Source organism: Phaseolus vulgaris, chromosome 1 (assembly GCF_051622355.1).
Source record: "Phaseolus vulgaris cultivar YP4 chromosome 1, ASM5162235v1, whole genome shotgun sequence".
Classification (NCBI taxonomy): Eukaryota; Viridiplantae; Streptophyta; class Magnoliopsida; order Fabales; family Fabaceae; genus Phaseolus; species Phaseolus vulgaris.
The window spans coordinates 24,968,350-24,984,752 of NC_143498.1; the positions used below are offsets into that span (position 1 = coordinate 24,968,350).

At 30.3% G+C, this 16,403-nt stretch overlaps 1 protein-coding gene and 1 long non-coding RNA gene across 2 annotated transcripts; both read right to left on the reverse strand.

The window, feature by feature from the left end:
- Positions 1–4,458: 4,458 nt before the first annotated feature.
- On the reverse strand, positions 4,459–5,369 carry LOC137815471 (uncharacterized). Its single transcript, XR_016521220.1, has 2 exons — positions 5,197–5,369; positions 4,459–4,879 (listed from the first exon to the last, which is right to left on the reverse strand). It is a non-coding gene; the product is annotated as an uncharacterized LOC137815471 (long non-coding RNA).
- An 8,896-nt stretch (positions 5,370–14,265) lies between these two features.
- Positions 14,266–15,816, reverse strand: LOC137813773 (calmodulin-7). Its single transcript, XM_068616193.1, has 2 exons — positions 15,498–15,816; positions 14,266–14,828 (listed from the first exon to the last, which is right to left on the reverse strand). Exons 1-2 carry the CDS (start codon positions 15,571–15,573, stop codon positions 14,455–14,457), a joined length of 450 nt encoding a protein of 149 aa, XP_068472294.1. The 5' UTR covers positions 15,574–15,816; the 3' UTR covers positions 14,266–14,454.
- Positions 15,817–16,403: the final 587 nt, after the last annotated feature.

The following is a 16,403-nucleotide window of genomic DNA, read 5'->3' on the forward strand; positions in this document are numbered from 1 at the left end:
CAAAAAGCCAAAGTAGGGAAGAATATGAGAGGCCTTGTGAAGGTGATAGTAGTAAGGCACATGCCTGGACAACTTGAAAAACTTTTTGATGAAAGTCAAAGGGAAAATATTTTTCATACAAGCTTATTAATGACAAATTATGTTCATTAATAGTAGATGAGGGTAGTTGCACAAATGTGGCAAGTACAAGAGTGGCGGAGAAGCTTAGACTACCCATCATCTCTCATACAAAGCCCTACAAATTACAATGGCTTAGTGAAGAGGGACAAGTAGTTGTTAATAACCAAGTCCTCGTATCTTTCTTAATTGGCAAATATAAAGATGAAGTGTTGATAAGTGTCTAATTTCAGTAATATTTCATATTAAAATATAGGCACTTATGAGGATTTATTGCAAATTTACATATAAAATAATCCCTAATTTATGAATTTATACCTTTTTATATTTTTTATGATTTTTATTTGAATAAGAGTATTTTATTCCCAAATTTGGTGTTAATTGCAAATTTATAAGGAAGATTGGAGATTTGGATTTAAGATGAATGATTTGAGCTAAAAAGATAAAGATAGAAGGTCCCAGAATGGAAAAAGATGAAAAGAAAGATTGGGCCTTTTTTATGTTTTATCATTTAGCCCATTAGCGCGACATAGGAAGCAACCTAACCCTAGAAAACTAGGATAAATAGAGGGCTAGAGGCTCAATTGTAGTGTGCCAGATTGAGAGGAAAACACCATAGAGTGAATTGTAACCAATTGGGAGAATGGAAGGTGCTAGAAGTATGCGTAGCTAATTCTACCCTTTGAGATTTGGAGTAATCTGCTCAAACTCTTATCTATTGAAGTGATATCTTATATATTAATATTCAGTTCTTGATTGATTATTGGTATTGTTGTTTTACTTTTAACTTTCCGTGACAAATTGAGAATCTTAAATCTGATCGAGAGGTATTTTTAGGGTTTGGACCTAAACATCAATACTTAGCATATTTGAGTGTTAGGGATAGACTTGAAATGTTAATTGCCATTAACGTCTGAGTGTGATTCTAAGTTGTTTTTATAAATATGCGAGGGATCGATATTTAGGAAACATTCTTAAGGATTTTATATGCGAGAGATCGATGTAAATGAATTTTCTACGGGCATCAATTTCAATTAAAGAACTTAATATTAACATGCTAATCAAATACATGAGAGTGGAAGAGATGAAACCTAATCCTATTTTTCCAATTGAAGCAACTAATTCTTTGTTTGTTTTCTTATTGATCAGTGCCCACATCATCACTTCAAACTCTTTTTATTGTTATATTTAGCGAATATTGTACTCGATAATTCACTGTTCCTTGTGGGATCGATATTCGTCCTTAGGAACAATTATTACTTCTGACAAACGCGGTGCACTTGCCGTAAAAAAGTCATCAAGTGTTATGTGATGTTGTGCCCATGGAAGCAACCCATATTCTTTTGGGAAGGCCATGACAATATGATAGGAAAACTTTGCATGATGGCCTAACTAACAAGATTTCTTTTAACTTCCAAGGCCATAAGATCATATTGAAACCTCTATCTCCAAAACAGGTAAATAAAGACCAAATAAAAATGCAACAAAAAAGAAAATCTGAAAAAGATGACGAAAATAACAAAACGAGGTTCATCACCTCACCAAACGTGGTGAGAACTGTAATGTTGCTCCGTCCAAAAATAAATACTTTCGGCTCACTTCAGTAATCTCCTTCCTTCTCTTGTTTATTTATTCATAGCTCTAATTACATGCAAGATTTGTAAGAGAAATGTGGGAATATTTTTCAAAATCCTTCTAAAGGTTTACACCTTATAAGAAACTTTTCACACCAAATTCCCTTTGATCCTACACATTCTCTACAAACATTACATGTAACTAGAACCATTCCACCTAAACTCCTAAAATTCAATGAACATAAGTTTGCTTCACAACTCACATATAAAAATCAAGTGACCAAACTAACTATGTTATTTTTAGGAGTTCTAAATTCGAGGTCGAAATCTTTCCAACTTGGGGAGCATAATACAACCCAAATCGACAAGCAGATGACTAAGGACACCACAAACACTTCACAATTAGGTCAGTCATCTCAGCATCCAAGACAAGGCCCTACCAAACATCAGAAGGACCTCAGTAGAAGAAGAACTAGACATAGGCCAGAGCATCAGATGTTCTTTCTCTGGTCGTTTTACAAGACAAATTTATGTAAATAATTTTGGCTCTTTTGGGGGTCCAAATAGAAGAATAAGCTAGAATATGGTGTGATTAGTAATTTGGTCTTGTGCCAAGCCCACCTTTCATGACATGTGCACCTAGGTTTAGGATTTATTTGACCTACCTTCTAGAAGGTTGCTCATAAATGACGCCCCTACCCCTCTTACTCTTGCTCTCCAAGTCAATATCTCCTATAAAACATGGAGAAAACTAATTCAATAAACAAGAAAAATAGTAAGGTAACAAGAACTTGTAATAAAGTGAAATAGAAAATTGAAAGAACATGCCACCTTTGTGATGAATCCCATAGAATAAGTACAATAAGATTCTGACTTGAAAAACTTCTCAAGATAAAGAAACAAAATAAGTATAAAGACTACTCCTAAAAGAAAATTTTCATTCAATCTTCAGAAGTGATTTTACAATAAGGTTTTAGGTTCATTGTATATATATAGAATCAACAAAGAAAATAAATTCTTATGAAGGAAAACCATGACGTGATAACAAATTATACCAATAACCTTTCATTTAATATACTAAAATGTAGTTTTCCTTTGAGTTAAACTATTGTATTGAAATAATGCTATTTTTCCTTATTCAAATGTCATAAATAAAAGACTAAATTAATATTAAATTACTTAAAAATGAAAAAGGTTGAGATTTACTTCATTAGTCGTAGACTTTCGTGTTTTAACAACCTTTTTATGAACCAATTTTTAAAAGACGTATTAATAAATGGTGTCCCAGCCAGGGTCATGACGAGGCGGTGAAAGAAACATTGAAGAACAGAGGAGTCATACCATAGTTTATTATGAAAAAATACGAGAAAAGAAAACATAAAGGTCTACAGAATCGAATTTAGGGTCTGGAGTCAGTTATGTGTATGGAATGTGTTGACACCCTATAACGTTCATCCTAAGACGATATCTTTAATAAATATGCAAAACAAATATAATTTTTCAAATATTTATTTTCCAAAAAAAAAACACAAATATACATGAAAATAAAGAAGATATTTCTGGAATTTTTTATTTGGGTCCGACAAGAATTGACCTTGCTCCTATGTATTTTCGTTCACAGTGGAAAATCAATATTTATAAGGACAAAGATATTTATTTGTATTAATATTTGTTAATTTTAAAATTTTTATATTTTATATTTTTTATGATTCACGATTATTAGATTATAAGATAGTTTGATATTGTTTATTTGGAGAAAAATATACTTTTTATTTTTATTTTTTAAAAACAAGGTATTGAGTAGAAGATGATGCCTACGATTACTCATATACTCGCATGGTTATGTAAAATGAGGCATGAAATTGACGGGCCTAAAAGCTCGGCCCAAACGTTCTAAAACAACAATATGTTGGGAGATGTGTATATAAAAAAAAGGCAATTGCTTCCTGTATCATATCATTACACCCAATTCCAACGGAAAAGACGAAACTGTCCTTAAAAATTTTCCGAAATATGTGTTCTGGATTTTTTTTTCCAGAACGAAATTTTATATTACGGATTTTTTATTCTGGGTTTTTCATTTTTTTTTCTGAATTTTCATTTCCGAAACACAATAATGTTTTTTCCAGATTTTTTTTCTGGAATGTATTATTTTTAATTCCGAATTTTTTTGCCTAAAATAGAATTTTAATTTTCTTTTTGGATTTTTATTTCCGAAACTCAATAACTACTTCCAGATTTATTTTTCCAGAATATATTATTTTCAATTTCAGATTTTTATTTCCGAAATAAAGGACATTTTTGGAAATTAAAAAATATGTTGGGTGCAGGTTAAAAATGATTGGGTGTAGGAAGCATTTGCTTAAAAAAAACCTTATGTAAACTGGGGCAACGTACAAGCCCATATTTTTATTAACAAACAGCTTGTAGAAATAAAGAAGGAAAATTCTTTCTGCTCAACGCTCATATTTTCAAAAATACCAAAATCCAAAATATAAATTTTAGTTTGTATTTCAAATTCTACAATTTAAAATACAATGTATTTCAAATTTTATAATATGAAATATATTGTACTCCAAATTCAAAAATCCAAAATACATTAAATCTATTAATTTGTATAATAAATTATGCAAATTTGGAATACAATTTCTTTTCTTAAATGATGAAGGTGGAGGGTTGTTAAAATATTGGAGGTGAGAGGTAGCTTGGAGAGTGGAAGTTAGAAGTGAGGTTGCTTCAAGTAAAAAGGAAACGGAGAAGATAAAATAGAGAATAAAATTATCATTTTACTTTTTTTTACTGAGTGGAAGAAGACAAAGGAAAAAGGGGCCAAAACAAATATATTATAGCATGAAAATAGAGATACATAAAGTAAGAATGGGCCCCATGTGTAGTTCTAGTTTCACACTTCAAAATTAATTAAAACCACATTTCAATTCATCAAATTGGATAAAACCAGCAGGCCCCACAATTAAAAAACTCAAGGCAATTGCTTCCTGCACTCGATCAATTGTGACTGGCACCCGACAAATTTTTTAAAATTCCATTATGCCCTTGTCTTGCGCAGAACAACAATAACACTACGGAAAAAATTATCCGCAAGTCAAATGTCTCTTGCGGATAAAAATATCCGGAGACCATTCTTCCACAACTGCAGATAAAAATATCCGGAGGCCATTCTTCCACAACTGCGGATAAAAAAATCTGGAAGTCAAGTGCTCACTACAGATAAAAATATCCGGAAGCCATTCTTCCACAACTGCGGATAAAAAAATCCGGAAGTCAAGTGCTCAACTGCGGATAAAAATATCCAGAAGTCATTCTTCCACAACTGCGGATAAAAAAATCCAGAAGTCAAGTGTTCAACTGCGGATAAAAATATCCGGAACCCAGTCCTGAACTGCGGATAAAAATATCCGAAATGTAATAGTAAATTACGGATAAAAACGTGCGGAACTCAATAATGAATTACGGATAAAAATATCCGGTAGGCATGACAGAGTACCTTTCTCTGACGATGGTTTCTTCTCCGACTTCAGAAGCTGACGGTGACGGCTGCTGCTCTGCCTGCGATGATGAAGCTCACTGATGGTGAAGGAAACCAAGGGAGACGACGGTGGATGATGGTGGTTGAGGGTGGCTGCAGCTGCTGCTTCAAGCACAAATGAACAAGAAGAAGAATAGGGTTGGGTGCATAAGATTGGGTGCCTATCACATTTTAAGATTCATTAAGGGTAAATTGGACTTTTCCTATGATTTATTAAGGGTAGATTGGACTTTTACTATGTGTGATTGGGTGCTAGTTAAAAATGATATGGTTAAAAATGATATGGTGCAGGGAGAATCTGCCAAAACTCAATGAAATGAATTTCTCATCACTTTGTATATATCCACCAATCAAAATGAATGGGAAGCATGGGCCCACATGCAATGCAATTGGTACTTCAATTATTTTTTCAATAATAAATAAAAGGATCGAACATGTCTGGTTTCGGGAAGTAAAAAGTTGAAAGTGTAAATGAGTGAAAGTGCGAACATTTCATAATAAAGATCGTGAATCAAATTTTGGGGTATGTTAGAATAAATGTGTGAGAAAAGTTTATTAAAATAGGTTAGTAATGTGATGATTGTAAGATATTTTAAATTATTTTGAATTGTTTAAATTGTAAGACTACAAATTTATCCTTATGTATAAAAAAAGAAATAAATAATAATTAATTTTGTATATATTTTAATTAATTAAAATAATTTAAAATTTTAATTATAAATAAAAGAATAAAATAATGTAGAATTTAAATAAATAAATAAAATATAAAATTTAAATATAGTTATATTATTTTTCAATTTATTATTTTATTTTATTTTTTTAGTTAAATTAATGTATTTAAATAATTTAGTTAGTTAAATTAATGTATTTAGATAATGTATTTAAATATAAACAGAATATTTTTTAAATTTGATTGTAACAAACATTTGAAATAGATTTTATATGACACTCTAAAAAATCATTTAAATGGATTCTCAATAATAAATATATTTAATTTATGAATTCAATTAAAATAATCTAAATAATCATATAAATTCTATTACTATCTTAATATTTCTATTTTAAAATAATCTATATAATTAATTTTCATAAAAAATACAAAAATTATTTTTATGAATAATAATATTTTTAAAAACATATTCACATATGTAATTTAAATTAATGTCAAATAAAATAAAAACTTATATTTTATCAATTTTTTTCTTCAAAAATACAATAATAAATTAGATAAACAACTTAACAGGATAACTAATTGAGTAATATAATTATTGAATTTCAAATAAAAATTCACATCTAAAATTATAAACTTATTAACATAAATAACTACTTTAAAATAATTTAAACAAATTAAATTCCAAAACCCTAAACATCCTAAACCACAAATTTAAAATAAAAACAAAAAGATATATTTTAAAAAATGCATACAACGGGGAGGAAGAAGAAGTTGTGCCCGAAAACAATACACATTTGATTGAAAAGAAAAACAAAAACCACGCAACACAGAAATTAAAAAATTAGAAAAAAATATGAACATAACCGATTATCCTCTGCCTTAAATATACCACATAATCAATTATCCAAAAAATTTAGAGGCATAATCGATTATGCTTGCAGTTACAAATCGAACATAATCGATTATGCTACAGCATAATCAATTAAGTTGATATTTACACAGAGTAGATAATCAATTATGCTCCCCGGAAAACAATAGATAATCAATTATGTCACCAACATAATCGATTATCAACTATTTTTAACAACATAATCGATTATGTTCATTGTTGTTTTTCAGTGATAATCGATTAGGCACGCTACAAAAGTCACTCTCACCTGAGATCAAAGATGCACTACTAAACTCACTCTTGTACCACTCTGCTAACTCAGTAACCTCTCCAAGCCCCCTAAACCAATGCAAATGTCTGTAAGGATAGTTTGAATTTGTTTGAGTGCATTCTTAACTTTCAAGAAGCTTTTATTTATATACGTGAATGAGCACACTTTATTATGACCCATCTACTCTCACCAATGAAATTCATGACATTCAAATCGCATAACATGGTATTTCAACCTCTCCCACGTGGCTTTCCCCTTACCATCCTCTATTTTCTCTTCAGTGGTGAGAGGACGACCTAAACCCACAACTTTCCTCCCCTCGCACCCTCATCCTCAATGCTCCATTGAAACAAACGGGGGGTGACACCCGCTCATCTGTCTTCGCTACAGTGTCACCCCCAGAAACAAACACTACCTTAGGGTTTGTTTGGAATCCGGAAAGGATTTGTGAGGATGAGAGGGAGTGAATTTGTGAAGATTATGTTAGAATATATGGCTTTAAACTAGAGGGGGGTGAATTGTTTAAAGAGGGTTTTCGAAAACTTTTAAGTCAAGAATGAAATTATCTCAAGAAACAAATTATAAAGAATTCAGTTTGCCAAAAACTAAAGCAAAAAGCAACTGCACCAGAAAAACAATCGGTTGTTTCGCAGAAACAATCGGTTGTTTATACTGGTTTGCAAATATCAAAACTGAATTTAAAGAGTTAAGGGATAGAGAAAATGCACACATAGATTTATACTGGTTCACTCTAAACCCAGAGCTACATCCAGTCTTCTCAGAAACCACTGAGGAACACCACTAAGCAATCGAACCTAGATCACTTACAACACAACCAAGAAAGTGACCTTGATCCCCTCAAGACACACACTTCTCTTGGCCAACACACCAACACTAAAAATGCTGATCTTGATCCCCTCAAGAACACACAACACTTCTCAGCAAACACACAAAGATTCTTGTTCAACAGATACAAGGATTACACTTGTTACAGAAGCAAATCTGAAATCAATACAAGCAGAAATCCTATCTCACACACTTTGATCAATCTCAATCTCTAAGCAATCTCAACTCTTTTAAAAACTCAAAAACTTGTGTTAATTGTTCTTTTTCAAATCTGTTTTTCTGAAGATATTCAAAGATGATGTTTGTTACCAAATCTTAACAAACTATTCATTGCATTTAAAGATTGGTCAAAACATTAAAGACTGGAGCGTAATCAGTTAAAATCATTTAAAGCTTAGTCAAAACAAAAACTATTTTTCTGTTATGGTACCAAAACAAACAATCGGTTGTTTCCTCGAATCAATCGATTGTTTTGGTTTTAACAGCTCAACCATTTGAAAAACAGTTTTCAATCTTTTCTAAAAACACCTAAGTATAAAACAATCGGTTGTTTCGACAAAACAACAGGTTGTTTTTCACTTAGCTTGAAAAACACTTTTTCTTTTAAAAAGATTGAGAACGCCTATGCTTTGGATTCAATCAAAAGTGGATTACAAAACTCAATCTACCCCAGATCCTATCTAAGACAACTCAGCAACAACAAGCACAGTCTAGTCTTCAACATCCTTCAAAGGGTTTTGGATTCTTCAAAGCTTGAACACCACTTGGTTCAACAGATTAGAGAGGACATCTGAGAATGTGTGAGGTTGTTTGGATTGAGGGATGATAAAGTGCTTTTGTGAGGATGGTTTATTGAAATTTGTGAGTGATATGATAATTGGAAAGGAATTTATAAATTTTTTAAAGGTGTAAAATATAAGTTTACAAATGTACCCTTGTTATTAAAAAATATTTCTTGTTATTAAAAAATATTTAAATAATGAGTTATGATATATTTTTTTTTAGATTTGAAGTACTATCAAATATTTTTTTTAGGTTTCAACTACACAATTCCAACCACCCAAGATCTAACCTGAAAAGCAAGAGAAAATATAAATACAATTTTTTAAAATTAAAAACCCAACAAAAAAAAAGAAACATAGTAAGAGAATTGATTCTCTATGGAGTTCAAATGCAAGGAGAATCGACTCTCAATGGCACCAAATATAACAAAATCGATTGTGGATGTTTTACAAAGACATGATAATCGATTGTCTTGAGTTATGCTTTGAGATTCCAAAAGTTTTGGCACGCCAGTCACAATGAGATTCCAAAGTTAAAGTTAACTGGACATTTGTATAAAATGGTTATATTTACATGGATATTACCTCTCATCTTTGCAAATGCGAGAAGAATGAAAAATCCTCTATCCCACTCGTCCGTTTACACATTCGCCTCCAAAAACCTCAATGAAAAAAAAAAAATATTCGTTCGTTCATCCGCCCATCAGTTGCATGACTAAAAATGACTAAAAACAAACAATGCATTAATGGATTTTGAAATCCTATACAGTACTACATGAATATGTGATAAGTGCAAAAGAATCTGTAAGAAAAAAAAAAGTAGCAAAGAAAAGTATTAAAAACACAATGACCCATATGTGGGTGCAGGCAAAAAAAATACAACGACAAAAGCACATGGATTAAAGTACAAAAACCAATAATGTATATTAAAGTGAAATAATAAAAAACTTAAAATATATAAAGACAAAAATTGTACCCACAACATTATATGCAAGTATTTTTAAGCGACTGCAGGCATGAAAAGTGCAACGAATCCTCCACGCAAATAAAGGTGCAACCATGCATATAGTGAGGAGGAATATAGAATATCATTCACTAGGCTATTAATTGATGATATTAAGTTATCCATCAGATTTTAAATACGATTTCGTTTTTAGAAAACAATCAATTTTGTTGTACTTTATTTCCTTTTGCAATACTCCTCCACTCTGGTTTTCCTTTTTTATTCAATTTTCACATTGCATAGAGTACTGGATTGTTAATAAATGTGCTCTTAAAACTTGTTTTTCTTCAGATGATATTGGGTTTTGGAGTTGGGTACTCTTGTCATAGAAGTACTACTTGAAGAGGACATTGATCATATGGTTGTCATCATTATTTGTGTGATATTTACCCATGCATTATGTGGTCAGAACATTATAATCACATTAATTCAGTTTACCTCTTCCCTTGCCCCCAATATGCTTTATCTTTCTTCATTTGTTCTTCTCCAACATTCCTTGTGAAAATACTGTTTTTGTCTTTTAGATAACCAATAACAGTACTCAGCCTGTAAATAGATGTAGATCGTGTACTATATAACACTATTCTTTCAAAACAAATTCTTCCCATGGTATTAATATTTGGATTCCCATATTCTACTTGCCTAATCCCATATATATACTATAGATCCTACAAGTATGTGAAAAAATGTTTGTAAATACAATACTATTGGAAGCAATTTCGTTTTTGGATTTTTCTTAGCTACAATGTTTTCACCACAATTTACCACCATTTTATTTATTCTTTGTGGATAAAAAAAATATTTTTATCATGCAATGATAAACACAAAAATATAGAACCATAAGAATAGATTGACCAGGAATATAGATGAAAATTTGAGATCATCACTGAATGAAAATATTTTAATGATGTATAATATATATATTTATATATATATATGAAATTATTTTTATGTATGAATAATAGGAATAATTTTTAGAGTAAATTTTTTAAAATTAAATAGAAGGTTACATCTTGTACTAAAAAATATAAATCATCCCCATAATCCCCATAGATCGTATAGATGTAGAGAGAATAAAGATTGAAAGTTTACTTTTTGGTGTAAGTGGTAAGAAGAAAGATAAGTTCTACGAGATTGTAGATCTCACCAATAAGATAGGATCTTTAGAAAAAAAAAGTTGGTTTAGGTAAGATAGACATTAACATGTGCCTCTAGTCCATGGAGTTGTCGTACTTTTCAACACACGACGACTTCCATTTGTCAAGAAGTCATGCATGCTTGAATTCGAGCGTGAAGGGGTGAAAACCAGCCAGGTTGGCTTGCATCTTTGCATTACACAACTTTAAAGAACATATGTTGATCACATACTCATGATTCCTTATGTGTGAAGGAACCTTAGATTTGTCTTATGGGTTGTGCATGAGTCTGCATGTATCCTTGGTGGTTGAATACCATGTGTCAGTCGATATGTATCTCCAACAAGCTTATTGGGGACAACAGGGCGAGACTCAATGACCTACTTTGTGTATTGAGTTCGCACTTGTAGATTCTACAATGATTCGATCTTGGTGTATTATGGTGAGTTGTTCTTGAAAAGCTTACAACTCATCACAATGTTGATTCTGCAAAAGTTTTAGGACCTTGACGAACTTGTTCTACAAGTCTGCGAAAGCATTTTGAACATTTTCTTCATTATTCGGAAGAATAGACTCCATATGAACATTTAGTTCATCAAGAGAAGATGAGTACATCTCACAATATATTGATATTATAGTTTAGCTTTTGGTGAGTACTATAAAAAAAAAATCATGTTATTCCAAATTCTTAAGATTCACGGATAATTTCTTATATTATTTTTAAAAATTGGTAACCATATCTTCGAGTATCTCACAACATGCTGGTACAATTTCAAAATATATTTTTCTAATTCAATTGACAAAAGTAAATTTTTTTTATGAAAAGAATTTCTCGAACAACTTTATTTTTTTGATAAGCTTAAATACTGTTATATTAAATATATTTTAATTTAAAATTATTTCACAATAAAACAAGTGTTAGATATTTTTGAAATTGATTCCTTAAAAATATTATATTATTTTTTAATTAATAATGTTAGCATACTAATTTTGATTTGAGAATGTCACATTTCAACATATTTATAAATTTCTTATGAGAATAATCACATGTCAATACTCTTAATTCAAGAGTAATATCATAAATTTTAAAATATGGACATAAAAAACACTTAAAATTTAGAGATACAAATTTTTAAGGTACCAAAATAATCATTTAACTCTACATATTAAATAATAAAAGATTGTTTACATGGATAGAGTGTGTTTGTTTAAATGTTAAAATTTTATTTGAAAAATTAATATTCTCATATTTTATATAACCTTTAAAAATTATTTTGGATACTTTTCATGCTTGGAAAACTTTTTATTCCTTATTTGACTTCATTTTTACCTATCTCACGAGGAAAATATAGCTACATTCGCATTAAAGTATGATAAATTGTTTTCTAACCTAATTCTAACTTCTATTTCTATTCTTATTTTGTATTCGAACATTTAAAATTTACAAGTACTTATAAAAAAAATACTAAAATCTATTTTTTTAAATGTTATACCAATTTCACTTTATACTTACTAAGATTGACAACATTGTGGATTATTCTGCTCCTTAGGAAGCATAATGAGTCGTTCATATAAGTTAGCTCCTCAACTCAAATTATGTACTTAGAACTTATTATGTCTTAGGCCTAGTTCATACTAACACTCAATTTTAGAAGGTAATTACTTTCTGCATTTGCAAATTTTTCTCTCATAACTTTTTTTTTAAAAAAAAATACTCATTTTATCCTTTGTTATTTGTATTTCTTTCCCATTTTTCCTTAATTACTTTCTGTATTTGCATACTTTTCTTACTATTCAATCTTCTTTGCTATACGGAACAAACCCATTTCCTTTTTTTTTTCTCCACTTCATTTATCATCTGATTTTTTAAATATAATTTGCTTCATTTGTTTTCATTATCTCTTGAACTCTCTTTCTACACCATGTTCTGCTGAGAAATTTAGGAACTTGGATGATTAGAAATTTATGATTTTTTTTTCCTATTTTTAGTTTGGTGATACTCATTATTTTTTTCTCTCTTTCATTTCGATAAAAAAAAAATATTCTTTTCTCTCTTTCTTTTCCCACGTCTATCTAAATTTTGAATTTTTTTATAAAACAATTCAATGTTTAAAAACATTAAAGCACAACCAAAAATATCCTAAATGTCATATACCATATTACTTTCTTTTTTTAATGATTACATGTTAGTGGTAATTATTTGGACCCTCCTTGATTCAAAATTTTACGTCTACTTTTATAATCAATTAACGTTATCCTCTGTTTGTGTGAATAGCTAAAAGACATTTTTATGGATTGTGGAACCAAACGGATAACTAGTGGTATAATGTTGACCCAGATAAAAAAATTAATTTCGACTTGGTAAATGATCAGATGACGCCAAATGTCAGTTGAAGTACAATAGATATTAGCCACAAAATTCCCTAATGTCTATAAATTGTTACTTATTATTGCGTCGCCTACATGAAAAAGGGTAACGGGTGAAAATGTAAATGTTGAGAACGCTGGAGTAGAATCTGGGCTAATTATGAAGATTTTAAACAAAATTATAATACTATAAATAATGGTAATATTTCATCTGTTAATATAGGCATGGACAATGAAGCTGAAATAGGTGAACCTTTTGTAAATCGAGTACTAGAAAATGAGCAGTGAATCTTATATCTAATCATCACAAGAGTGATGATGATTTGAGTTTAAATATGCACAAGAAAAAAGGATGGAATTCATTGAAGATGTGCATTCAGATGATGGTAGAAAAGATAATATATACATTGACAGGATCTAGAGGGAAGTCATATTGGAAATGGATTTTTGTTTGTTGGTGTATATCATTTTAGACTCTAATAAAGGAGGGATTCAAATTCTCAGACTAAAAATTTTCAAGTTTGAAGACTGTACATCTCATGATTCTCTATGCCCGGTGAAATGACATATAACATCAAAACCTACAATGTTGTACTCAACTGCATAAGACAAACCAAAAACTGGGGAAGCTACTTTTGCTTGAATTGCTAAAAGGCTGGAAAATAAGCACAGAGAAGATTATGAAATGTCATGTGCTAGAATAAAGGTAGGAAATGATGGAGATGTAGGGATTGGAGCTTAATAAAACAATGCAACTATGACATGCTCATAGGAGAGTCATTGATGAAAATAAGGGGTAAGTCTTATAATGTTACTCCTGCTTCACTGAGGTGAGTCAGAAATACCAAGAAAGAATAGTAAAATTAGAATTACAACATAGAATCAACAAAAACCTAGACTTCAAAAAGGTTGTATGTTACAATGCAATAAAAGAAATATTTGTACGAGGATATCAACCATGTTAGTCATTTCGAAGTTATTTTTTACTTGCCTTGTCTGAGACAGTCACTTGAAATCAGAGTTAAATAACACAAAAGACACCATTGCAACACAACTACCATTAGCAACAGTAATTTTCACTAAATGTCGTTAAGATAGAATTCAAAAGCATCACATAAATATTTAGAATGGAGACAGTAATGATAGTAGACAAGGACTAGATGTACTATATAACACAGTCAACCTTGACATATTTTGATCACAAATTTTTCATCAATTCAATTCAGAATTTAGTGGAGATGGTGTACCATCACTTGGCCATCATGACCTTAACAAACTCCTCATAATTGATTTGGCCATCACCATCAACGTCAGCCTCTCGAATCATCTCATCAACCTCTTCGTCAGTGAGCTTCTCCCCAAGGTTGGTCATCACGTGGCGGAGCTCAGCAGCAGAAATGAACCCATTCTGGTCCTTGTCGAACACTCGGAACGCCTCTTTCAGCTCCTCCTCAGAGTCAGTGTCCTTCATCTTTCTGGCCATGAGGTTCAAGAACTCAGGGAAGTCAATGGTGCCATTGCCATCAGCATCTACTTCGTTGATCATGTCTTGGAGCTCTGCCTCAGTAGGATTCTGACCCAAAGAACGCATGACAGTTCCAAGCTCCTTTGTTGTGATGCAACCTGCAACAATATCAAACACCATGTAAAAATCAACAAAAAAACCTCCCAATTTAACTCATGCTTACAAATCTTAATCATGCTCAAAGGGATGGATGCCACATACATAATGAGAACAAGATTTTAAATGCTTCTGCAATCTACAAAAACTTAAATTGTCTTTCAAATTATCTTTTATTCGGACTTTTCAGATCCCTTCCCCTCGGATTTCAAATAAAATTGAAAAAATTAAAATAAAATCTGTTTTTCAGTAAACAAAACGGTGCATACCCCAGGTTTAAACTCCAGATAACTAATCAAGCTACAACAATTTTTGCAAGTTCATCCAAGCTTTTGTAATTAAAATCAAGTTAAAAAAAAAATTGACAGAATTCTTATAAATAACAACTTAAAAAGTATATATTAAATGTTGTAAAATCAATAAAATTTACCATAACTAGGTTTGGCGTATGTGTGTCATTAACAATACTTCTTTTAACTAAACGGACTTGTATGTTTCCATATAATATGAGAATGTTGGGATGCAAAACCAGAAAGAAAGGGGAAAAGAGAAAAGAGAAATTAACAATTTGTTTCATTTAATCTTTTGTCTATAGAATAAAGTGAGAGGTTAACGAATCGAAAATGCGAAGGAAAAATTGAAAAAAGAGAAGAGATGTGATAGGAACAAACCATCGCCATCCTTATCGAACAAGCTGAAGGCTTCCTTGAACTCAGAGATCTGGTCATCGGTGAGTTGATCTGCCATTGTAATTAGAATGAATTGCTCTTTCTTTCTTTGAATGGGTTTTTTTTTTCTGCTAATTTTCTGAAGAAAGAGAGAGAAACGAAGAAACTGCAGAAAACAGCGTTTGAATCTTATTCCGACAAAACCTCCCCTTCTTATATCATCTCACCAACACAGACACTCCTCTCTTTTTTCTTTACCGTAAATAAGATTGACTTGTTTCCGTTTTTTTCTATAACAACTCCTTCTTTTTTCTCATCCAACTATTCTCCTATTTTACTCCATCTCAAAATTAATGTTAAATGATTTTATTTAAAGTTATTTTATTATTAAATATATTTACTCCATTAATAAATTTTTTAAGATTACTTTTTTTAAGATTACTTTTTCTAGAATTTAAGAGAGTTTTTTAAATTATCCTTGTGAAATTTGATTAAATGTATTCCTTTTAAGAAAATAAATAAAAAGAAAGATTTAATATATTATAGAAATTTATAGAAATAATAAATCAAAATTATATATTAATTTATAATTTTAAAATAACGCGATTTCAAAAAAATTATTAAAATTATTTGTACTGGTCATTGCTAATATAAGTTTAAAATTAAATGAATATGTAATTTATAATATAAAGTATAAATTTGAACTATTAAATTAATAAAAAAAATATTGATAATATTAATTAGTATTATATTATAATATTGTAAAGTTGACAAAAAAAAGTTAAATAGATTTATTTATTATAGATAATATGTAAAGGTTAAAATTTATAAAAACATTTTTCATAATTAATGACAATTTCAATATATTAATAATAGAGGTTAATGTTCTTTTAACAAAAATTAAGTAGT